The sequence below is a fragment of the Anomaloglossus baeobatrachus genome, chromosome 1, assembly GCF_048569485.1.
Source record: "Anomaloglossus baeobatrachus isolate aAnoBae1 chromosome 1, aAnoBae1.hap1, whole genome shotgun sequence".
NCBI classification, from domain to species: Eukaryota; Metazoa; Chordata; class Amphibia; order Anura; family Aromobatidae; genus Anomaloglossus; species Anomaloglossus baeobatrachus.
The window spans coordinates 896505612-896532060 of NC_134353.1; the positions used below are offsets into that span (position 1 = coordinate 896505612).

Sequence of the window (26449 nt, forward strand, 5' to 3'; positions counted from 1 at the left end):
ATATGTTACATCCTGTCATGTAGGCCCAGGTGTGATCAGTGCAGGGCATGGTATATCTGTGCATATGGTATATCACATCCAGCGTACAGAGAGAGTAGTGTGATACACTGTGTACACACATCAGATGGTATATAATAATGTGTATATTGTATAACCTCTGATGTCTGTATCACAGTATATTGTGTAACAGTCATGTATTCTCCTGTACACTGTACAGGGGCGTACCTTTGGAAGGCATGCGGCATATGTTCCCCTGCACGGCAATCAGGGGGGCACCATTAAAAAGTGTGAGGCAGCAGTATGGTGGGAGAAAATTGTAAGTGGAGAAAAGTGTGAGGGGCATAGTATAGAGCCTGGGTAGTGGGGAACATAAGCAGTATAGAGAAGGGGCAGCATGGTGGCCAGTGTGAGGACACAGTATGCTGAGGAGGGGGAATGTGAGACTGAGGTGCAGTATAGTGACTATATAGTGAACGAGGTAGGCAGTATAGAGAAGGGGCAGCATGGTGGGCAGTGTGAGGGCACAGTATGGAGGGCACAGTATGCTGAGGAGGGGGAATGTGAGACTGAGGTGCAGTATAGTGACTATATAGTGAAGGAGGTAGGCAGTATAGAGAAGGGGCAGCATGGTGGGCAGTGTGAGGGCACAGTATGCTGAGGAGGGGGAATGTGAGACTGAGGTGCGGTATAGTGACTATATAGTGAAGGAGGTAGGCAGTATAGAGAAGGGGCGGCATGGTGGCCAGTGTGAGGGCACAGTATAAAGGGCACAGTATGCTGAGGAGGGGAAATGTGAGACTGAGGTGCGGTATAGTGACTATATAGTGAAGGAGGTAGGCAGTATAGAGAAGGGGCAGCATGGTGGCCAGTGTGAGGGCACAGTATGGAGGGCACAGTATGCTGAGGAGAGGGAATGTGAGACTGAGGTGCGGTATAGTGACTGTATAGTGAAGGAGGTAGAGCGGATATAGAGAAGGGGCAGTATGGTGGCCAGTGTGAGGGCACAGTATGCTGAGGAGGGGGAATGTGAGACTGAAGTACAGTATAGTGACTGTATAGTGAAGGAGGTAGACAGTATAGAGAAGGGGCAGCATGGTGGCCAGTGTGAGGGCACAGTATGGAGGGCACAGTATGCTGAGGAGGGGGAATGTGAGACTGAGGTGCGGTATAGTGACTGTATAGTGAAGGAGGTAGGCAGTATAGAGAAGGGGCAGCATGGTGGCCAGTGTGAGGGCACAGTATGGAGGCACAGTATGCTGAGGAGGGGGAATGTGAGACTGAGGTGCGGTATAGTGACTGTATAGTGAAGGAGGTAGGCAGTATAGAGAAGGGGCAGTATGGTGGCCAGTGTGAGGGCACAGTATGCTGAGGAGGGGGAATGTGAGACTGAGGTACAGTATAGTGACTGTATATTGAAGGAGGTAGACAGTATAGAGAAGGGGTAGCATGGTGGCCAGTGTGAGGGCACAGTATGGAGGCACAGTATGCTGAGGAGAGGGAATGTGAGACTGAGGTGCGGTATAGTGACTGTATAGTGAAGGAGGTAGGCAGTATAGAGAAGGGGCAGCATGGTGGCCAGTGTGAGGGCACAGTATGGAGGGCACAGTATGCTGAAGAGGGGGAATGTGAGATTGAGTTGCACTTTCAGTGATTTTGGTACTGAGGGTAAGGGCAGTATAGAGAGGGGATAGCATGGGGGACATTGTGAGGGCACAGCTCAGGAGGGGGAGTGTGAGGAGGGGGCACAGTATAGACATTTGGAAGTATAGTGGGTACACAATGTAGAGGACGGTGTGAAGAGGGGGCCCAGTACTGAAAGAAGAGGCCATGTACCATAAGAATGACATTGTGTGGGTCATTTTGTGCAGGGAGCACAGTGAGGGGCAATTATTTATTCAGACGCACAGCGTAGGTCATATATTTATATTTATGAGCATTATAATCATTCTGCTATTTATTTTAAGGGCATAATGTCGAGATGTGCTGCAGAAGACCCAGGAGGTCTGCAGAGAGGAGCTGTGGATGTGAAAAGTCATCATGACGTCTGGACAAGATGGAGAAGAAAGAATAAGATGACTCCGATCAGAGAAGATGTCACCTACAAGGTCCCTGGATGTAACTGTATGTGTGTGACACTCAAAGCTTCTCATCAGGACTGTGGTTCCTCTATGGTCCAAAGTCTGATGAATACTGATAACAATTCCCAGCATTTTCTTACAATTGTTAAGGACATACTGGGAGTTGTTAATTCATGTGATACAAATGTATATGGGGATGTGACATTACAATATATTATTGAGGTAAATTTGGTACTGTAGTCATGTATTGGTGGTTCTGGTGATATATTCGTTTACTGATGAGGGTGCTAGTGATGTATTTTGGTATTGCTTTTGGTTCTGGTGCTGTACACCGTGTGCAGAATTATTAGGCATTTTGTATTTTAGAGGATTTTTTTATTATTGATCAACAACTATGTTCTCAATTAGCCCAAAAGACTCATAAATATCAAATCTTAATATTTTTGGAAGTTGGAGTGGGTTTTTTTTAGATTTAGCTATCTTAGGAGGATATCTGTCTGTGCAGGTAACTATTACTGTGCAGAATTATTAGGCAACTTAATAAAAAGCAAATATATCCCATCTCACTTGTTTATTTTCACCAGGTAAACCAATATAACTGCACAAAATTTAGAAATAAACATTTCTGACATGCAAAAACAAAACCCCAAAAAATGAGTGCCCAATATAGCCCCCTTTCTTTCTGATGACACTCAGCAGCGACCATCCATAGATTCTGTCATTGCTTGATCTGTTTACGATCCACATTGCGTGCAGCAGCCACCGCAGCCTCCAGACACTGCTCCCAGAGGTGGACTGTTTTCCCTCCCTGTAGATCTCACATTTTATGAGGGACCACAGGTTCTCTATGGGGTTCAGATCAGGTGAACAAGGGGGCCATGTCATTATTTTTTCATCTTTTAGACCTTTACTGGCCAGCCACGCTGTGGAGTAGTTGGATTAATGTGATGGAGCATTGTCCTGCATGAAAATCATGTTTTTCTTGAACGATACCGACTTCTTCCTGTACCACTGCTTGAAAAGTTGTCTTCCAGAAACTGGCAGTAGGTCTGGGAGTTGAGCTTCACTCCATCCTCAACCAGAAAAGGTCCCACAAGTTGATCTTTGCTGATCCCAGCCCATACCAGTGCCCACCTCCACCTGCTGGCGTCTGAGTCGGAGTGGAGCTCTCTGCCCTTTACTGATCCAGCCTCGGCCCATCCATTTGGCCCATCAAGAGTCACTCTCATTTCATCAGTCCATAAAACCTTTGAAACATCAGTCTTAAGATATTTCTTGGCCCAGTCTTGAGGTTTTATCTTATGTTTCTTGGTCAGAGGTGGTGGTTTTCCGCCTTCCTTACCTTGGCCATGTGCCTGAGTATGGCACACCTTGTGCTTTTTGATACTCTAGTAATGTTGCAGCTCTGAAATATGGCCAAACTGGTGGCAAATGGCATCTTGGCAGCTTCATGCTTGATTTTTCTCAGTTTATTTTGCGCCTTTTTTGCCCAACACACTTCTTGCGACCCTGTTGGCTATTTGCCATGAAACGCTTGATTGTTCAGTGATCACGCTTCAAAAGTTTGGCAATTTCAAGACTGCTGCATCCCTCTGCAAGACATCGCACAATTTTGGACTTTTCAGAGCCCGTCACATCTCTCTTTTGACCCATTCTGCCAAAGGAAAAAGAAGTTGCCTAATAATTAAGCACACCTTATATAGGGTGTTGATGTCATTACACCGCACCCCTCCTCATTACAGAGATGCACATCACCGGATTTACTTAATTGGTAGTTGGCTCTCAGCCTATACAGCTTGGAGTAGGACAACATGTATAAAAGTATCATGTGAGCAAAATACTCATTTGTCTAATAATTCTGCACACAGTGTATTTATGTACATTTTACTGATTCTGATCCTGTACACATGTAGCAAGCCATGATTTGTAAAATTACATGACCGCAAGGGTTTCTACATTATGTTAGTAGCATTAAAGGGGTTGTCCAGGTTTGTGATGAAAGTTTCTATGTGACTGTAGACTTCTGAATCCTCAGTGTGCACACTGCACACTGTCAGGACTCTCCGATGCCAGCAGTGAGAGCTTGAGGGCATGTAACTATTGAGTGAGGCTGCAGACGTCTAATTTGAATGTGGCCGGAAGTAAGCAAATCGCAAACTTGCAGTCCCATGACTACTTGCTCATGGCATGGGAAAATCATGACAGTGTGCAGTCCGCAAGCTGTGAGAATTCAGAAGTCTGCAGTCATATAACTACAAATTTTCCTTGTTGAGCTGGACAACCCCTTTAATAATAAAAGTAAGCCCCGTAGCATGCCCAATCCAACAACCTGTAATATACTCAATGTAAGGATTCAGCTCTGCTTGCTAATTTTAGAAGTGGTCACATGACCACTTGCAGGTCATTTTAATACTTTGAGTCACAATTAGCTTCTCTTCCTGCTTCTCTTTATGGGCTGTAGTATTTCACTGAACATCGAGAGAATTAGGAAGAGCAGCTCATCGGCACGTGTGAAAATGGCATATGAGCAGTCACATGACAACTACTCAAACCGCATAAGCCGTCTATAGAAGGGGGCGCCAAACTGACCTCCTACTCCATGGACAGGAAAACCTAGATCCACCTCTGATACTGTGTATGGCATACCGTGCACAGACATCAGCTGCTATGTACTACTCCGGAGACAATACAATAGAGAGCACATTGTGATTTTCAGCAACCATTGCTGCCAGTGAGAACTTTCCCTTTCTTTATTTTTACTATTACTTGGCTGTCTTAACATTGGGATCAATAAAAAAATGTGAGTAACCTCTTTTTCTGTGTATAAGTGTAAATCTGAATGTGGCAGAACAGGATACGATCCATGCTCAGTGGATTTATATCTAAATGCTACAGTTCGTGCTCTACTGTTACGGCTAAAAATGTTAACGTTATGGGGCCCCCACCAGATTTTCTGCCCAGGGGCCCCCACCAACCTTAATCTGGCCCTGCATGGATGGCACACTGTTAGTCCAGTCTCTTATGCACATGGACATCACAATGGCCAAAAATATGTTCATCTGTGTTGGACCATACAAACAGAATTTCTTCTGTGTATTTAGGCGTGTAAAGGAGATGGTGCCTATATTTGCATATTTATGTGCCATTTAGGCTCCCACCCAAAACTCCGAAGAATGTTTTAGAATCTGACAATGCTGAAGGAAACCCAAGTAAGAAGCGTGGGGTCTGTCTGAATGAAATCCCTGCACGTTTCCAGTGAATATGACCTTACTATACACTGGGTGCAGAATTTTTGGGCAATTTTTTTTTTGATGATCGATTTTATTAATGATCAACTCCAGTCTTTCTTAGCTCCGTGTGTGACTCTTCTCATTTCTTTGGTAGCTAGTGAGCGACAGTTTTCTTATACATGTTTTTTGCGGTCCCTTTGACTGTGTGCAACAAAACTTTTGATGGTTCTGTGATCATGTCCCAATATGCTAGGACATTCGTGTTGCATCCCTCTGTAAGACTTGTAATAATTTTTTACTTCTCAGTCAGTTAAATCTCTTTTTTTAGTCCATTTTGCCTGAGGAAAACAAGCTGCCTAATAATTCTGCAGACCTTGATAAAGAAAAGTTGTATGCTTAGGCCGCACCTTCCTCATTACACAAACACACATCACCTGATCTGTTCATCCAATTAGCACACAAGTTTACTCCTCTTTCACACGTCCGTGCAAAAACTCACGTTTTGCATGGTCCATGGTGTAGGTGCGTATGTGTGTGTGTGTTCAGCGTGTGCTAGCCGTGTGACATCCACATAGCACACGGACAGCATGAATTTCTATACTTACTTGTCGATGGTGCTGATGTCTATGGCGCTGCTGCTTCCAGTCCTCGGTGCAGTGAATATGCAATGAGCATAATAAGCGGGGGTCGGAAGCAAGTAACAGCAGCGGCAGAGACAGCAGCGCTGGAGAAGGTGAGTGTAGAAATTAATCTTATTTCACAGAAATGTGGATTTCTCCGGTACGTGTCACACGGATCACATCAGTGCGCGTTCTGTGTGACACCTGTGCTGCCGGAGAAAAACGGACATGTCTACGTGTGGAACACACGGTTCCTGTGGAAACAGGCACATGTGTGCAGGCCCATTGATTTCTGTAGGTCTACTTGTGTCCATGTCTCCGGTACGTGTGAAATCAGACGTCACACATACCAGAGACATGGACGTGTGAAAGAAGCCTGTGTAGAGGTGGACAATCTGAATAAAAATGAGGATGTGGTCAAAATACTCACTTACCTAATGATTGCACACATGGTGCACGGTATATTTATTTTACACTGTATTACCGCTATACTTTGTGACCCTCCCCAAATTTTCATACGGTAAGTAATGTGGGGTATTTGGAAAATATAAAATCACTGATGTCACCACACAATGCACAAAATTAACAAAATCACTGACCTGATGGACTATTTACAATAAAACCATTCCTTTAATAATATACTTTTAAAATCAGCCTATCTCCACCAACAAGCGGAGGTCAGTCTGTAGTCCAACTCAATCTAAACCCAGTAGCACCTGCTATAAACTAGTCTCAGTCCTTACACTGTTAGGCCTCTTCTCCCCTGGTGTGTAAAAAATCACAGCGATACTCGGCTCAAAATGTGGGTCGAGTATCCTGCATGTGATCTGCGTGTGATCTGCGTACAGTGTGTGTTTTTTCCTCACATAGCATCCGTATGACATGCGAGCGTCATGCGAGTGCTATGTGAGTTTTTAGGCAAGCAGCGTTGGACTGGCTACGGGAGAAAACTCCTGTAAAACCAGTCCTGGCCGCGGTTACCTGCACTGAGCTCCGGAGCTGTAATCTGAGCTCCAGAGATCTGCCTAGTCTGTTTGCAGCTGTGCTGACCTGAACAGCAATCGCCGGGGAATCAATCACTCGGCGCTCGCTGTTCAGGCTGCACTCTGGAGCTCAGGTGACAGCTCTGGAGTTCAGTGCATGTAAACGCGGCCAGGCCTGGTATTACTGGAGATTCCTCCGGTAGCCAGTCTGACGCGGTATGCAAGTGTCAGGATCTGTGTGACATGCGCATGCCACCCGGATTCTGACTTTTTTTCTCACCCCCATAGGATTGCATGGGAGTGAGAGGGCTGAGAATCGCATCAAATCGCAGCATGCTGCGATTTCAAGGAGAGCCCGTGTAGAGTCTGAAAAAAACGGGGAAATGGAGACTGCATCATATGAAACCCTTTGACAGATTGCAATCCGTTTTTCCATGTGATGGAATTTGGAGAAAAAAAAACGCCAGTGGAGAAGGGGCCTTAGAATCACTGCAGTATTGTGATCAGCCCTACATATATCAGATCTCAATTTTTCATAGTAGGCTGACCACAGTTCATTGATCCTGCTGACTTGCTGCTGACTGATCAGCTGACAGCTTTAATTTCTATGCAGGGATCCAAGCTGGCTTTGTGCCCCAATGCATGTCAGCTGGAAGTGCGCCCATCCGGGGCCTATAGGCTTCCATTATACAACATGCCGTATGGCGTCGGATTCGGCGTGGTCCGTTTTGTCGCTGCAGCCAAAACACGCTGCATGCTGCGCCCTTTCCGGCTGCCGGACAACGATTTTTCGCCAAATCCGGCGGACGTCGTATGCCACGCAAGGCCATCCGGCACAATCCGGCTTTTGTACAAGTCTATGGGGAATAAAACAGATCCGGCACCAGATCCGTTTTATCCGTTTTTTACCAGATTGTGCCTGATGCCAAAAAAACGATGTGTGAAAGCAGCCTAAGACGCACATCCAGCTAAAGTAGGCTTGGGGTCAACGGGCCCCTTGTATCCCCGGGCCCAGTTGCGACTCCTACAACATGATTGTTCTTCCCATGGTTATATCACAGAATAGCCTGCAGACTTTCACCAATCTGATAAATGGAATCTACAGGAAGAAATTGCTCCTTTCCCTGCAGTTTCCCCATAGAAGCTTTGCATGGTGACCATTCATTGGGCTGTTCATGAAATATATGGACTTTAAGTTCATTATTTATTTAACTCCCTTATATAGCACCTGCACAGCAACTCCACAGCACTTTACACACATCATTCATCATCATATTCTAAATTCCCTATCACTATGTCCCTGGAGTGTGGGAGGAAATTGGAGAACCCGGACTATCCCACACAAACACGGGTTCTGCCAACTGTGGCACTTTTGATCAATTCTACACTAACTAATGGCAACCTGCCATACCAGCATGTATCCCCCCCCTACTCTTCGGTTACCGTGTTGCACCAGACCATGGTTCAAACATCATTGCCCCCCAGAGTTTCATTTGATATGGATAAAGTGTTCTGACTCACACCTTACTAATCTTCTGCTCAAAGGTGACACAGTATTAAACGTCTACTTTTTTCCTGCCAGGTGAGTAAAGGGTACTTTACATGCTGCGATATCGTTAGTGAGTTATCGTCGGGGTCACGGTTACATTAATGACATCGCAGTGTGTGACGGGTACGAGTGACCTTAAACGATCGCAAAAGCGGTCAAAATCGATTGCCGTAGAGGTCGTCCTGAAACCAAAAATCGTTCTCTGCTTATTAGCGATGTTGTTCCTCGTTCCTGCGGCACCACACATCCCTGTGTGTGACACCGCAGGAGCGACAAACATCTCACCTGCCTCCACCGGCAATGCGGAAGGAAGGAGGTGGGTGGGATGTTACGTCCCGCTCACCTCCGCCCCTCCGCTTCTATTGAACGCCTGCCGTGTGACGTCGCTGTAACGCCACACGAACCGCCCCCTTTGAAAGTTCGATTTTGAGCCATGGCGACTTGATGGATGAACGCTCTGTAGAGAGATCGATTTTGTGCAGCCTAGATAGTTCCACTAAGGTCTTTTCCGCCATTATGTTTATACTATCAAGCTATCAGGTTGCTGGTCTTCCTCTTGTTCCTTCTATTCTTCCCCACATGACATCTATCAATCCCTACTATTTCTCAAACCCCTGAAGGCCGCTTTACACGCTGCGACATCGCTCAAGCGATCTCGTTGGGGTCACGGAATTTGTGACGCACATCCGGCCGCTTTAGCGATGCCGTTGCGTGTGACACCTATGAGCAATTTTGAATCGTCGCAAAAACGTTCAAAATCGCTCATCGGTGACATGCCCCCCTATTCTCGATTATCGCTGCTGCTGCAGCTAGCGATGTAGTTCCTCGTTCCTGCAGCAGAACACATCGCTATGTGTGACACCGCAGGAATGAGGAACCTCACCTTACCTGCGCCCGCCGGCAATACGGAAGGAAGGAGGTGGGCGGGATGTTACGTCCCGCTCATCTCCGCCCCTCCGCTTCTATTGGGCGGCGGTTCAGTGACGCTGCTGTGACGTCGCTGTGACGCTGAACGAACCGCCCCCTTAGAAAGGAGGCGGTTCGCCGGTCACAGCGACGTTGCAGAGCAAGTAAGTAGTGTGACGGGTCCGCGCGATGTTGTGCGCCATGGGCAGCGATTTGCCCGTGTCGCACAACCGATGGGGGCGGGTACGCACGCTAGCGATATCGGTCACGATATCGCAGCATGTAAAACGGCCTTTAGTCCTTGGCTCTCAAATGCCCTGAAGGCCTCATACTGCCTAATAAGATCACTTTGACTGTTCTTCGAGGATATTGAAACCTTTTTTACCCACAAACTTTTTTAGCGAGCATGGAATACAAAATACATCAACTTTTGCTGTAAGGATACATAACATAGTCCAGCACTCAATCCCATCTAGAATATTACTGACTAGACATGAACATGTAGGGCTGGTTCATGTAGCTGTAGCTCATCTCATTAGTCCTTTTTCTCTGCGTCATTCAGTTCCACTCAAGGGAATCACAGTTGACGTCCAGGTGAAAGGCTTTGTGGCTGATGTGTCTGCAACGCTCAAGTACAAGAATGAGGAGGAGAAGGCGGTGGAGGCGGTCTTTGTGTTCCCCATGGATGAAGCGTCTGCTGTCTACAGTTTTGAAGCCACAGTAGAGGGGAAGACCATAGTAGCCGACCTCCAAGAGAAGGAACAGGTAAATCTGCTTTTATAAAAATTATGAACAAAGCCCATAATATTATCCCTCCTCCACCAAACTGTATAGCGGGCACATTGTAGTCAGGCAGGTAATGTTATTCCGGTATTTGCCAAAACCCAGACTCATCCATTAGATATCAGATAGACCAATCTGATCCGACAATGCACAGAACCCGTTTCCTCCAAAGTCCAGCTTTACATCACTGTATCCGACGCTCAGCATTGTGCTTGGTGATGTAAGACTGTATGCAGCTTCTCAGCCATAAAGCTCCAGGGGGGAAAACGGTGTTTGTGCTGATGTTAATACCAGAGGAGGTTTGGACTCTGCAGTTATGGAGTCAGCAGAGTGTTGGTGACTTTTCTGCCCTCTGCTCCTCAGTATTTGACCACCAGCTCTGTAATGTTATGTGGTCTCCACTTCATCTCTGAATTTCTGCGGTTCCTTCCTCAATAACATCACTCACAAGTGAAGGGAGCAGATTTAGGAGGGAAGAAATTATGTGACCTGACTTGTTACACCGGTGGCTCCTGTCATAGGACTGTGCTGGTATGTGTGAGCTCTGCTTCACTAACCATTGTGTCACTTGTGTCACATAGGCAGATGCTATAGCGAGGGGCTATATACCGGTTGGTGACGGGGCAGAAATTATACACCGGCAGATGAGGGGCCAGAGGTTATACACTGGGGAAGGGGTGAAGGGCTGGAGGTTATACATCGGAGGGTGAGGGTCCGGATGTTATACACCAAGGGTTGAGGGGCCGGTGGTTATACAATGGTACTGAAGGAAAATCCTGAATTCCTAGATGTGTTTATTCATAGATCCTCTTCTCCTTTTTCCAGGCTCACAAGACCTATGATGAGGCCATCAAAAAAGGTCTCCAGGCTTTTCTTCTGGAAGAAGACGAGAGCTCTGCTGATGTTTTCAGCTGCAATGTTGGGAATCTGCCGCCTGGTCAGGAGGCTGAAGTGACCTTAAAATATGTGCGGGAGCTTCCAGTCGAGGCAGACGGTGCCGTTCGTTTTGTGCTTCCTGCTGTCCTCAACCCCAGATATACCCCGAAAGGTAACACAATCACGTATCAGTGACTCCTGAAAAATCATCATGTTGTCCTAAATTAACATTGTCTTCATACATGTACAGGGAGTTTTTGTAAACCCCTTGAGATTGTCCTAATAAATAATAGTGACTATTCTTCATGAGTGATGGAGGATGATGAGGTTCAATGATAGTGAATAATGAAGGATGAAGACTGAATGATGATAATAATGAATGATGATATGAAGGGTGAAGAATTCTAACAATGGCAGGTGAAGAGGATGATGGTAGTAGATGACATGGTGAGCAAGTGCAGAGTTAAGGATTATAAATGTCTTGATGAATGAAAACGGTGATCGAAAATGAGGAGGAAGATGAATATGGATTAGTGATGGGCGGATCCTGACTGTAAAAGTCCAAATCCGTGCAGTTTCAAAGGTGCCTGGGTGGCGGACCCGAGCCCGGTATTCTGGGTGTTTGATCCGGATTCGGCACTCGAGAAATTAAAAAATAAAGAAAACAAGAATGAAGCGAGCGCTTCATACTTACTAAGGCTCCAGCACGACCGTACACTGCTCCCGCATGGCTGTACGCTGGTCCCGTGACCTCTTTTCACTTCCTGGACCGCTCATGATTGTTCATCCATAAGCACTGCTTTTTCCGCCCACCAGCCGGCCTGGCGTCTGTGATTGGTTGCAATCAGACGCGCCCCCAGGATGTGTGACAGCGTCTGACTGCAACCAATCACAGGTGCTGTGTGTAGATCAGTATTGCAGTACAAATATAAATAAATAAATAAAACAATTTGTGTAGGGTCCCCCTATTATGATACCTAGCACTAACACAGAAAAAACCCATGGCTACAGGATGCAGCCCCCAGCACTGCACTTATCTTGCCTGTGTATCAAAATAAGAGGAACCGCATGCGGATTTTTTAACATTTTAATTATTTAAATAAATAATTTTAAAAAACAGCATGCGGTCTCCCAATTTTGATACCCAGCCATGATAAAGCCCAACAAATGGGGGCTGGTGTTCTGATATCAGGCTGATCTCACTCTGGGGAGTCCCATGGTTATTGGGTCACCCCAGGCTAAGAATACCAACCTACAGCAGCCCCTGAATTGTCGCGTCCATTAGATGCGACAATCCCGGCGCTTTACCCAGCTCTTCCAGATTGCCCTGGTGTGGTGGCAGTCGGGGTAATAGGGATTAATGACAGTGCACAGCTGTCATCAAGCCCAGAATTAGTGATGGGTATGAGTCTATAAGACCCCCCCATCGCTAATCCCATAAGTAAAAAAAAAAACCAAAACACATGACAACACAAGGCCTACCCATTAAATTAAAGACACCACACTTGAATAAAGTAAATGGCATAAAATGGCCGTGACATTTATTAAGGGTTACATAATAAATAAATTAATTAATAAATAATTAAAACCAATATTTTATTAAAATTCTTCCATAACCATATACCATAAATAACCAGTCCGCCAGTAAAACTGGCGACTTTACCCAATACTTTCAAAAAGAAGTCCATAACCAACCAGTCCACCAGTAAAACTGGCGACTTTCCCACTAACAAATGTCACGACGAGAGCAGTTCATGAAGTAGTCTTTCTCCAGGGGGGGGAGGGTGGGTGTTCTTCTTGATCTTCAATTCTTCTGACAGCCAGCTGACGGAAGCAGCTACTTTTATAGTTAAAATTCCCGCACTTTCTCCCAGCTGATCCAATCAGCTGGCAGCAAAACAGGCGCGCAAAAACCAGACTAAACCTGTCAGAGCCAGAATACCTCAGAGCCACTGACTGAAAATTTGTTAACCCTTTCTGCACCTGAATAATGTTAACCAAATTCACAACCAAATAGTGAGGCCTGTGTTATCATGCGGTCGCTACGGCATACAAGATACCGTGCTCTGAACATGACAACACAAGGCCTACCCATTAAATTAAAGACACCACACTTGAATAAAGTAAATGGCATAAAATGGCCGTGACATTTATTAAGGGTTACATAATAAATAAATTAATTAATAAATAATTAAAACCAATATTTTATTAAAATTCTTCCATAACCATATACCATAAATAACCAGTCCGCCAGTAAAACTGGCGACTTTACCCAAACGCCAAGGACTAACAGTCCTTGGCCCACCCCCACTAACAAATATCACAGCCATTTCTCGATACAATTTTGGAGCCCTAAATTGAATATGTCCAATCCCACGTCTGACAGATGGACTAAATCATCCCTGTAAAGGCCACTCAGAAAACCCTCCAGATCAAGATGTCTGTAGGTTGACCCATTTATAACTGGTAAAAACCTTTCCATGGCACGGTTTACCCTTTTCCGAATCCGCTCCCGAAACCTCAGCCTGTCACAATGCCACTGCAAACGGGGAACGATTTCGGAAAAGACCAAACCCGCATCAGGAAACCATGACCTAATGATTGAAAGGTCTCTTCGCATGGCAGCAATCAGATCAAGAGTTTTCACTTTTCCAATATCATTCCCACCCAAGTGCAAAATGATTAAATTTGGAGAAGGCCACAATGTTTTTAAACAGCTCATCTCCTTCATCAGTCCGTCCCATCTCATACCTCTAACGCTGTACCACAAAATGTTAAAATGTTCAATATTAATGGCTAAATTCTCTCCATATGACCTTCCTGATGCTCTTCTCTTGGCCCAAAATATGTAAGAGTGTCCCACTATCCAAATGACAATGGGACCTACAAAAAAGAAAAAGAAATTTTATACTAACAACCTTGGACGGACATAAATTTTGTAACGCTTTGACTCCCATCTCCCAATCCCCATAATTTTACTAGCCGGTAACCCCCTTATGGCTGCTTCTGTAGCTGCCCCTATACGAAAAGAATGGGATGACAGTTTAAGATGCTCTAGATTCAGTTTAATCAAGGATTTTTTAAAAACTGAATTAAACTGAAACACTGTCACCGGACTCCCATCCTGATGGATAAGAAACGCCCCATCAAATGGAGGTCTAATCTGAAGCCAATTGTTAACATTGGAGACAGGACAAATAACTGAATTCTTTATCCGAAATAACCTAACGTTTGATCCCAAACCATCCTGATCAGACTTAGACCTACCAATACAAATCCTCAACGACTTATCAGTAACAAAAACATCTGAAAACATCAATCCTGACAACCGACTCCTACTAACAGAAACTAACTCACTAATCCTAAAAGCTCCAAAATATGCTAAAACGAATGCCACCCTAAACACCATTGACTCAAAGTCATTAACGCAAATATATGGCAACACATTCCACAATGAGAGCAATAACTTAAGAGAAATAGGTCTACGATTATCCGGCTTCCACGTCCTTTTCCTATAGCCTTTCAATGCCTGTTGAACTGGGAAAAAACTCTTCAATGACAACAGACCATGCAATCTCAAGAAAAAAGACACACCTGAAAAAATATTAGAAACTGACCCCACCGCTAAATTCTTTCTCATCAAAAATTCCAGAAATTCAAGCGCTAAACCCACATTACTCTGAAAACAATCCACTTTATGAAAAACACAAAAATTCTGCCATTCTAACCATGCGGCCGAATACCTGGCCCATGTTGAATCAGCAATAGACCTCTTAATAGCCGAAACAACTAAGCCATCACTACAATCCATAAAGCTTCTGGGCACGGGCTCCCGAGAGAAATTGCCATCGGTTCCATACAAAAAAGTTCTTCCCGATCCTGCAGAGACAGAGCATTGTCCAACTTATTAACCCTGTCTGATTCCTGCTATCTGATACCAACAGCATCCTTCGATTTGACCACAACTTACCCCAGACCTCAACCAACCGCAAAACTGGAAATAAGGACATTCCCGTACTACTGACCGTCACAACAATAACCTTCCAATAATTGCGCCAAAACTCAAATACGAATTCACCTTGACAAAAAACCGTACTCACCCTGACCAAAAACAACTACAAAACGTAGGAAAGTTCAAAACTCCCGCCGAAAAAGTACCGTCACATAAACAAATCTTCCTTAAGCTGATGTGCCAAACTAATATAAGAACCCGAAGATGATAATCCCTTAGTATCAGCCTTCTGTCTGTCTAGGGAGCGCCTTAACCAACCCAGCATGTTTTGTAACCTCACTAGAGTCGCCGCCTTTAAAAATGGGCTCTTTACTGTTGTGTTGTTGCTGGTTATTCTGATTCTGTTTCTTAAAGCATTTGATGACGGCATGATTGCCCCCGCAAAAGGAGCACTCATGCCGAAATCTGCAGTTAGATGCAAACTTACAATTGGATTCATTGTAAGCGAAACAAAATCCTTTACTAACAGTAGAATTATTAATACTTTGTCTACCAAACTGGCTTCTCTGAGGAAGCATCAGATTCAGCCAAAGACCGATGTCTTTTTGACCCCACAGCATACTGCGATGGATGGCTAACTTCTGACGAAAACTCTCATCATAAGTCAGCCATGCCTGACCGCCGAAGCTGCGATAAGCTTCCAGTATGCTGTCAAGGTGCTGAAATAACCCCGAACAAACAGAAGGGTTCCTTTCCCCTAAAACAGAGGAAAAGATGCAAAATGCCTGCAGCCAGTTATGAAAAGATCTAAGGGGACCTTTCTTCCTATCATCCAACTCCGTCTTATCCTCTTTATTAACATTTTCTCTGTTAGACGGAAGCAGAGAAAATAAATCAATAAATTCCCCCTTATAAATCTTTTCTTTAACTGGCTGCGGCAGATGAAAACCCAGGGGAGACAAGTCACATGTCAATGCCTCTTTAAATAAATAACCAGGCAATGACATGGACTCCTGACTACCAATAGGGGCTGCACTACCCCCCCTAGGCGTCCCTCCCCCTGCTAACAATTGTCCTAACACCTTCCTAACTACAGACTCCATACTAACAGACAGAGGGTCGACACACGAGACAGACAGGGGAACATTGAACATCTCACCCCTCCTTCTGCTCTGCGATCCTCGGCCCTCCTCTGGAATTCCAGCTTCTGCAGCTGAGCCACGCTGATGATCCTGTTCTCTGACTCCAGCTGGCAGATCATCTTCTTCAGACGGGGAGTCAGACCAGGGGGCCCCCGTCGCTCTTCCGGCCTCCGGCACGCTCACACTTGCTGGTGCAGCCCTGCTCCTGCTAGGATTTTCAAATCCCTGGGTCAGCGCCGCGCTTTTACGACGGCGCTGACTAGATGATCCACTCTTCCTCTTCCTGGACACATGACCGGGTGCAGGAGGATGACGTGCTGAAGTCCCGGCAGACAAGATGGGCGGTGATAACTCCGCTCCGGCATTCCCCTCTTCTCTGGACGATGACGTCGGGGGGAGGAAGCTGCTGCGTCTCTGGGACCTCCTCCTTGCAGGGATTTCCTCAGTCAGCGCTGCCATCTCCTCAGGAGCGGTGAGTTGAATCACCGCAGCGTCGCCGTCCATCTCTTCCTCAGCTTCTGCTGGCCGCCTGGGCACCGCCAGGCATTGTTTAAGCCAGGCTTCTCCGCCGACCTCGCTCGCCCTCTTCATGAACTCCTGTAGCAGGCTCTCCATCAGCTGTTCTTCTTGATCTTCAATTCTTCTGACAGCCAGCTGACGGAAGCAGCTACTTTTATAGTTAAAATTCCCGCACTTTCTCCCAGCTGATCCAATCAGCTGGCAGCAAAACAGGCGCGCAAAAACCAGACTAAACCTGTCAGAGCCAGAATACCTCAGAGCCACTGACTGAAAATTTGTTAACCCTTTCTGCACCTGAATAATGTTAACCAAATTCACAACCAAATAGTGAGGCCTGTGTTATCATGCGGTCGCTACGGCATACAAGATACCGTGCTCTGAACAAACACAGAGAAAAATCCTTTATTTGAAATAAAATACAACACTCGCTTTCCCCTCTTTCTTAACCCCAAAAAGACCCTTGAAGTTCCGACATAATCCACACGATGTCCCACTGCGGTCCTGGCTCTGCTACATCCGAGCCAAGAGAGACCGAAAACATGTCCGATCTCTCCAGGCTCCGGGAAACACTGACAAGGGGAACCCGGCTGGCAGCAGTGATGTCACTCAGTTCACCGGAGGTCATACCCAGGTTCCCACGGTAGGACCTAAAGCACTCTTGGTTAAAGTGTGGGGCTGTGCCTTGCTCTCTGCCAGCCTTTAAACACTGACAGTGCCTGCCATGGAGTGGGGGGGATACCCTGCATCTCTCTCCCCGTCTGGCACTGTCCCTGTTAAAGTGTGGGGCCGTGCCCTGTACCTCCCCAGCCCTTTAACACTGAGACTGCCGGCTGGGAGTCAGGGATTGCGGCCACGGGTGGAGGAGTCCAGCTGTAACTGCAACTAAGCTGAGTGACGTCACCGCTGATCTCTCTGGCTCATTCATTCTCTGCGCTCTGTGAGGTTCAGATGTTGCAGATCTGAATCGTCGTGGGACTTCGTGTGGATTATGTCGGACATTCAGGGTGTTTTGGGGGTTAATAAAATGGTTAAAGAGGGAGTTTTGTTTCTTTTATTCCAAATAAAGGATTTTTTGCAGTGTTTGTCTTATTTACTTTCACTTACAGATTAGTGATGGGGGCATCTCAGTAATGGGGGCGCCTGTCATTACTAATCTAGAGCTTAGTGGCAGCTGTGGGCTCCTATTAACTAATTAGTACCTCGATTGCCATCGCACCAGGGCAATCGGAAAGAACTAGGTAAAGCCCCGGGCTTGTCTCATCTAATGGATTCTTAGCCTGGGAGGGGGTGGCCTAATATCCATAGGACTCCCTAGGCTGAGAATATCAGCCCCCAGCTGTTGGGCTTTATTATGGCTGGGTATCAAAATTGGGGGGAACGCACGCTGAGTTTTTAATTAATTAATTTATTTATTTAAATAATTAAAACAAAAAAAACAAAACGCATATAGTTCCTCTTATTTTGATACACAGCCAAGACAGACGCACCGCTTATCACTAATGTGGATGATAAATTAGGAGGATTTATTTCAATAATGGAGGATAAATATGATGATAAACATGGCATAACGATAATGAGGGTGAAGGATAGTACATGATGATCTTGATTGATGCAATGAATGATTAAAAATCAGGAAGAATGGTCACAAAGTTGGATGATAATGTTGATGGATGAAGAGGATAATGTGTTTCAATGATGATGGATGAAGACGGTGATAGTATGAACATGTGCATGGATGAGGAGAGTGGATAATGTGATAGTAGATAATAATCAGACGTTATAAAGATGAAGGATAATTAACCAGAAAGTAACAATGGATGATGTTGAGGACGGTCAACCACGGTGGATGAAGAGTATCTAATTGTATACAGATGTTATACCAATTGATGGCTGATGGTGGGTGATGATTCATATCAGTAATCACATTCTCTTTCCATCTATCACACTCGGTTTTCCTGCCTTTCTCTTTATTTCCTCACAGACCAGCCTATCAGTGTGACGGCCACCCGCCCGCAGGTGCCTATCGGAGAGATCCCGTACACCCTGAGCCTCAGCGCTCACTTCCAGTCTGCATACGGCATTGCCAAGATAGAATGTAACTGTGCCACCAGCCCTGTGGAGTACACGAATGAGGACAAGACCGCCGCCAAGGTGAGGAGATAACTCAGAACCACATGGACTAGATAAATCTTAATATGTGGCATAAAGCAGAAAGTAATTTTTTTTATTTTTTTCTTGCTCCACATAAAATCATGTGTCCCGCTCACATGAAAAGACTCTGGTCTCCTGCAGCCACCCCTAGGGGGAGCTGAGGAGGTTATTCTGAGGACGGATTTATTACAAAGTTTAAAGTGTAGCTGTATTATTACAAATAAGGCACAGAGATACGTCAGAGGTTTTGTGCATCGGAAGTCAAGATGCTGAGACCTAGACTGATCGCTAAAACAAAGCAATGGAGCATGTAGATAAAAGCTGCTCTACTCCAAAACTGAAAATAGATTACATAGGCTTTCTATTAATCCATTCTTGAGTCTCAGAATCAAGCAATGCTCACTGACCACTTCAGCTCCATGGTTTTTACGATCAGTGCAGGTCTTAGCTCCTGGACCCTACAGATAAAAAGTTCTGACATGTCACTGATTCATGTCATATGTTTTCTGAAGGAGCAATTTGTCATGATGTGACTGCAGGATAGTGAGGGACAAGTAGTTTCTATACTGTCCTTCATGGTAGGGGACGCTAGGCTATCCCTAACCTTTGGATTACCCCTTATGGTGGAGATGCCGGAGTCCAGTGCCTTATTGTATCCCTGGGTAAAGTTAATTTGTTCCACCCTTCCCCCCCCCAGGGAAGGAAAGATTAGTAGTGTGAAGGAGACACAGATGTGACAAAAAGGGATAACAGAAACTCAGTCACACTGCACACTCTCAAGAATAAACTGTAAGAAACCAAAGGGAAAAGCAAGAGAAGTAAGGCAGCAATGAAAGAACAACAAGGGTTAACACCACAACCACACGCAACAATAATATCACAACCACCCATAACCCTGGATAAATCTACCTCTCCAGGCCAGGTATAGTCAAGCTATAGCTGGCATCAGAAGAACAGTGCAGCCAGCATATATAGGAGGGGAGCGAATGTGACTGGCTCTCCCATAGCATGTGACCAAGGAGACTAACAAGCAGCACAACAGAGATTAACTCTCCCTAGCCTGCCTATGAACCATAGGTCTGTGAGTTGACGCCCCGAGTCACCCTGCTCTGATAACAGACATCAGGGAAGTTAGCAGGCAGAGTGCAGGAATCTGAAGTTTCCCCAGATCCTGACACCGCCATGACAGTCGGCGATGCCTGCAAAAAGCTTCTAGTGACACAATTACTCTATAATGAGAGTACTCCATGTGCAGTGAGTGACCCCAAGTGGCTGCAGACAGACAGAATTTTGACATGGCTTCACAACGGGCAAATAGAAGTTTGGATTTATTTATAATACCAAGCCTAAAGAATTGGGACAATTAATTAATTAATTAAAGGGTTAGGTGATACATTTTGTGGATGACAATGAGTCCATATCATAGAGATCTCCTCTGGGAGACATTACTTTATGGGCACATCCATGGTTCATTTCAGAATTATAAGCGGCTGTGGATTATGTATGTGATGAGAAACGCAATTACAGAAAACAATATTTAGATTTTCCACCACACGTATGCATTGATTTGATATTGGCTCTTTACATATTTCCAGGTATCACTGTCCGAGGGACACAAGTTTGAGCGAGACGTTGAGCTCCTTGCTTATTACTCAGAAGTGAATAAACCAAGTGTGACAGTGGAGGCCGGACTCGTGTCTTCTGATGCTGCCAAAGAGCCAAAATCAGGTGATTCGTGTGCCAAGTACCTTGTCTCTACCCTGCTCTATTCACACTTCAAGTACAGGTGTCAACAAACTGGGAAACATTTTAATAGTAATTTCACCCCTTCCCGTGAGAGCAGTTTTCCGTTTTTGTGCTTTCGTTTTTTCCTCCTCTTCTTCCAAGACCCTTTCGCCCATATAGATATATAACAGCTTGTTTTTTTGAGGACATGTTGTACTTTTGACTGACACCATTCATTTTATCATGTAATGTACTGAAAAGTGGGATAAAAATTCCAAGTGTGGCAAAATAGCTAAAAGTGCGCAATTTCAGAATTTATTTTTTTTTTGCGTTCATTATACGATAAAAATTACCTTGACACAATATTCTTCTGGTCAGTACAATTAAGGTTATACCAAGCATAACGCGTTTTTTAAGTAGTGAAATAATAATTTGGCAATATGAAGAAAAAAGTTTTCCTTTTGTCGCCATTTACCGAGATCATAACGTTTACAATTTTTGGGTGATGAAGCGATGTGAGAGCTTGGTTTTTGCGCCCTGAGACAATATTTGTATTGGTACAATATTGGGATAGATACTATGTTTTCATCACCTCTTATTGCATTTTGGTATGTTGTTGCGGTCACCAAAAAAAACGCATATTTGTAGCTTTATTTTTTTCTAATTATAGCTTTTACCAATTGAGTTATTTCATTTTATATGTTGATAGATCTGACTTTAAGAGACATAGTGATATGACGTGTATTTTTTTTCAGTTTTCAATGGGGGCAAAGTGGGTGATTCAAATTTTTATTTTCTTAATTTTTCTGATTTTTTTTACATTTTATTTTATTTTTTTTTCTGTATTTTTTAGTCCCCCAGGGCTGTTAACGGCAGAAAATAGTAAAACATTACAGCCATCATCTGCTGGCAAAGATACAGGCTCAAGAAAAACAGAGCCGACATGTGACGTTCTAGTAAACCATATGTCAGTAAGGGTTTTAAGGGGTTGTCTGACACTTAAATCATTTTTTGGGGAGTGGGGGATGAATGATCTTAAAAGAATAGATTGATGCATACTCATTTGTCATGTTTCTGGGGATCCAGTGGAAGCAGCTCTGGAAGTGATATCTGCTTCATATGGAAATCACAGGACCGCTGCAGCCAGTGATTGGCTGTAGTGGTCAGGAGACTAGAAGAGCGTCTCATCAGACGTTGATGTTGATTGGCAGCAGTGGTTCTGCAACAGAACCAGGAACAGAGTAGACATCACTTTTAAAGCTGGCGCAGATCTCTGATCTGACCTGCAATGGATCCGCAGGCGCTCTGAAAGGTGGGTTTGCCCACCCAATAAATGAATTTGATGTCGGACAACAACTTTAAGGACCTTTCCATAGTATCCAGACTTTGTATAGGGAAAAAGCTACCGTTTTTTTCGCTTTATAAGACGCACTTTTGTTCCCCCAAATTTTGGGGGAAGTTCCCCCAAATTTTGGGTGCGTCTTATAAACTGAATATACAGGGGGGGTGTACATATATACTGCAGGGTCCGCTCTGGAGCGGTGCTGGGGGCAGGTGAAAGCTGCAGGCCGCAGCGTTAGATCTCCTGCTCCCGCTCATATAATATGCACAGCCACTGTTCATCAGCGTGGTGCTGAAACCGCATCGCGCTGATGGGCTGGGGCAGCGGGGCATATTATATGTGCCTGTGCTCCCTTTGATTGCACTTGATCCCCCCCTGTGTTAGATATGGCCCCTATACTGCTGCCCATAGTAAAATAAAAAAAAAGCTTTACTTACCTCCAGCGCTGATCTCCCGGCCTCCTGCTGCTGCTCTCTGTGATCAGGCACGCAGAAATGATATCACTCTGCCATGCCGATCACATGACCGGCAGCAAGAACCAGGAAGTGGTTGAGGACTCGGAGCTCAACCCCTCGGAGAGAGACACAGGGATTACAGAGCTGAGAAGGTAAGGAAAGAGTGTTTTATTTTATTATGGGCAGCAGTATGGGGGCATATCTAACACAGGGGAGATATGCCATCTATAGTGGCCATGGGCAGCAGTATGAGGGGCATATCAAACACAGGGGAGATGTGCCATCTATAGTGGCCATGGGCAGCAGTATGGGGGGCCATATCAAACACAGGGGAGATGTGCCATCTATAGTGGCCATGGGCAGCAGTATGGGGGCCACATCTAACACAGGGGAGGTGTGCCATCTATAGTGGCCATGGGCAGCAGTATGGGGGCCATATCTAACACAGGGGAGGTGTGCCATCTATAGGGGCCATGGGTGTCCCAGCACAAGGGGGCTATATTCAATATAAGGGGGCCATATCCAGATTAAGGGGGGCTAATTTTAGGATGGGGGCTATGAGGGACCTATACCCTATATGATTTGTTAGACGGACACTGGCATTATAAGATGGACCCCATTTAACATTAAAAAAAAATTCTCTTTTCCTTCACCAAATTTGGGGGTGGTGCGTCTTATAAAGCGAAAAATACGGTAACTATTTTCCTTAGTACGTGCTTACTTGAAGGATATCTAAACTTTCAGGTAACTTTAGAATCAGCTGTTGTGTGTTTACATTAGTATTATGACTATCCCTGACCATCCTATGACTATTGTGCATTTTTCTTTAGTTTTCATCTCTTTAGGCTCTGTCTTTACTTTTCAGATGGCTTGAGCTAGTGGGTGGAGACTAGCTGCCATGATGTCTCCCATACACAGCACAAACAGAAATGAGGAATTTTTACTCTTCTTTCCCCAGGCAGAACAACAGTATATCGCGTACTGAGCTGTGTTGCTGTGAATTCAGCACTGTGATAAGCTAAAAGACCGGCTAGAAATCAGCACAATTGGGCATATTATACATGTAATAATAATAATAATCTTTATTCATTTATATAGCGCTGTTAATTCCACAGCGCTTTACATACATTGGCAACACTGTCCCCATTGGGGCTCACAATCTAGATTCCCTATGAGTATGTTTTTGGGAGGAAACCGGAGAACCCGGAGTAAACCCATGCAAACACGGGGAGAACATACACACTCCTTGCAGATGGTGTCCTTCGTGGGATGTGAACCCAGGACCCCAGTACTGCAAGACTGCAGTGCTAACCACTGAGCCACCATGCACTGTATATATTATAGACAATGCAAATATAGACTAGACCAGAGGTCTCAAACACGCGGCTCACTGGCTGCCTGCGGACCCTGAGGCTGCTTCTTGCGGCCTGTGGACCCAGTAATGATCGCGGCCACTTTAGTTCAGATGATCATTATTCCGGCGCTGCGGAGTCAAGCTCTCTCTGCACAACTCAATGTCTGCCACCGGTCAACCAGAGGCAAGCAAGTGACGCATATCACCTCAGCTGCTTGCCTCTGATTGGGCAGCAGTTGATATTAAGTTGTACAAAGAGACCTTGAGTGTGTGCACTGTGCAGCACTGGCAAAACGTTCATCTGAATTTCAGACAAAGCGCTGACAGCGATTGTGATCCTTACCAGGTCCATGTACCTGCCAGCTGCATGAAGAAAGGGGACGCCGAGGGAATGGAGGATAAGTTTTGGTGCATGTATGTGTTGCCTGCTGAGGCTGCAGAGGTCATCGTGTGTGTTTGTGGCTGTACAGGCAGGGTGTGTGTGTGTTACACATGGCACAACAGGGGACCAGGATGTCCCAAGAAGAGGTGCAGTAAAGGGGACATTACTACAAAAAGAGGCCCTGCATGGGCACAAGGATGGACATGTTACCATAGGATGGGTCACATTACTTCAAGGTGAGGACCAGGATGGGCACATTACTACACGATGAGCACCAGGATGGGCTCATTACTATAGGATGAGGACCAGGATGGGTAACAGTACTACATTACTCCTTGATGAGGACCAGGATGGGCACATTACTTCAGGATGAGGACCAGGATGGGCTCATTACTACAGAATGAGGACCAGGATGGGCACATTACTACATGATGAGGACCAGGATGAGTCACATTACTACATGATTAGGACCAGGATGGGTCACATTACTACATGATGAGGACCAGGATGGGCACATTACTACATGAGGACCAGGATGGGTCACATTACTACATGATTAGGACCAGGATGGGTCACATTACTACATGATGAGGGCCAGGATGTGCTCATTACTACATGATGAGGACCTGGATGGGTCACATTACTACATGATTAGGACCAGGATGGGTCACATTACTACATGCTTAGGACCAGGATGGGTCACATTACTACATGCTTAGGACCAGGATGGGTCACATTACTACATGATGAGGACCAGGATGGGCACATTACTACATGAGGACCAGGATGGGTCACATTACTACATGATAAGGGCCAGGATGGGCTCATTACTATATGATGAGGACCAGGATGGGTCACATTACTACATGATGAGGACCAGGTTGGGTCACATTACTACATGATGAGGACCAGGATGAGTCACATTACTACATAATGAGGACCAGGATGGTCTCATTATTGTCACTTTGTCCTGAAAATAATTATTTTTTTCTATGTGCGGCTCTTATACCCAGCCCAGTTTCAGACCCTGGACTAGACAGTCTTAAGTATCTGGTGCATTTTTTTTTCACAGTAGAAGGTGAGCTCAGGAGGTAGAGGGAGGAGAAGTGGCTTATAAGTGGGGAAAGAAGCAGAATTCTTTTATATGATATATTAGACATTTTGTTATTCATTTGTACTGTTGTATTATCAAAGTGTGATGCCCCCGGTAGACCTCTGATGTCACCATGGTGGTGGGTCCGAGTGGGGATGTGGCTGTACCGGGCGCATGCTACAGGCTTTTGTAATGGGAATTAAAAAATAATATTAAAAAGGGAGAGAGAAAAAATAAATATATAAATGACAAATAAATGGTTTGTGACATCAGTTGGGATGTTCGGCTTTGGTATGGCCGGGCACTGCTGAAGGTCCCCAGGAGTTAGGTGGTGATACACAGTGCCAGGGGGCTGTCCCCTCATCCCTCCAACTATGGCTGGTTCCTGTGCATGTTGAGGTGAGGATGGTAATTCAGCCAGAGATAGCACAGGGAGATTTTACCGAAGCTCTGCAGAACAGTCCGGAACATTCCTTACAGCATTCACAATGATGGTGGACTGACCTTCCCCAATGAGAGTTTGGTTTCTCTGCTGTGTGGTGGTAGTGTATTCTTCCTGCTGCTACTTCCGTAGCTGGGAAACGATGTCTTGAAATTCTAGGATTTTCAAGACAAGAAAACTCTGGATTTTTAATCGCATCCAGTGAACAAACGACTTGAATCCAGAGGAATAACTCACTGTTTCTTCTAGAAAATTCCTGACTCAATCACATTGCTGAGCTAGCGGGCAATTTCACTGCTCCTCATAAAAAGGCTAATAGCAGTCTCTCAGTTTGCCACTGACCTTGAAAGTCCAGGTGGCCTAGGGACTTATACCCTGCCAATTTGTAGCAGGGTATAAGTCCTGTTACCTCAGGACAGGAGCGTCTCCATATTACCCTCCTCACTTCACCTCACACTGACTTCAACTGCCGCTCTCTGAATTTACCTCACACCTAAGCTCCTCCCCTTTCTCCTTTTAGGGCACACACATAAGACTTGTTATCAGCTCAGGGGAACAGCCCCAGTAAGGGAGTGTGGGCGGATGTGAGTGCATCGAACAACAGAGAAAACCGAATCTCATTAAAACTGGCTATACATGTTATACACATTGAAATACACATGCAGCCATTCTTTGTGGCGATCCAGGCACAGTCAAAAAGGCATGCGTTTATTTTGTCAAAAAAGCATGTTTTCTGCATCAAAAAAGCATGACAAAATAAACGCATGCCTTTTTGACTTTATAATAAGGGCATGATATGTCCCTTTACACACACATAGTCTGACAATTAGATTAATGAAAAACCATAATTGTACGTTATTTTATGCA

The 26449-nt window shown here is 45.1% G+C and overlaps 1 protein-coding gene across 3 annotated transcripts in view; it reads left to right on the forward strand.

Moving 5' to 3' along the window:
• The window catches only part of LOC142255321 (von Willebrand factor A domain-containing protein 5A-like), a 415890-nt gene that overhangs the window by 306946 nt on the left and 82495 nt on the right, over positions 1–26449 (forward strand). For 2 of the 3 annotated variants that reach the window (XM_075326894.1, XM_075326885.1), the window contains exons 3-6: positions 9929–10131; positions 10975–11197; positions 18620–18789; positions 20385–20517. The exons of the other annotated variant lie outside the window; for it this stretch is intronic. In XM_075326894.1, coding sequence (XP_075183009.1) covers positions 9929–10131; positions 10975–11197; positions 18620–18789; positions 20385–20517 — 729 coding nt within the window. The remainder of the gene's footprint in view (positions 1–9928; positions 10132–10974; positions 11198–18619; positions 18790–20384; positions 20518–26449) is intronic. 3 annotated transcript variants of the gene reach the window in all.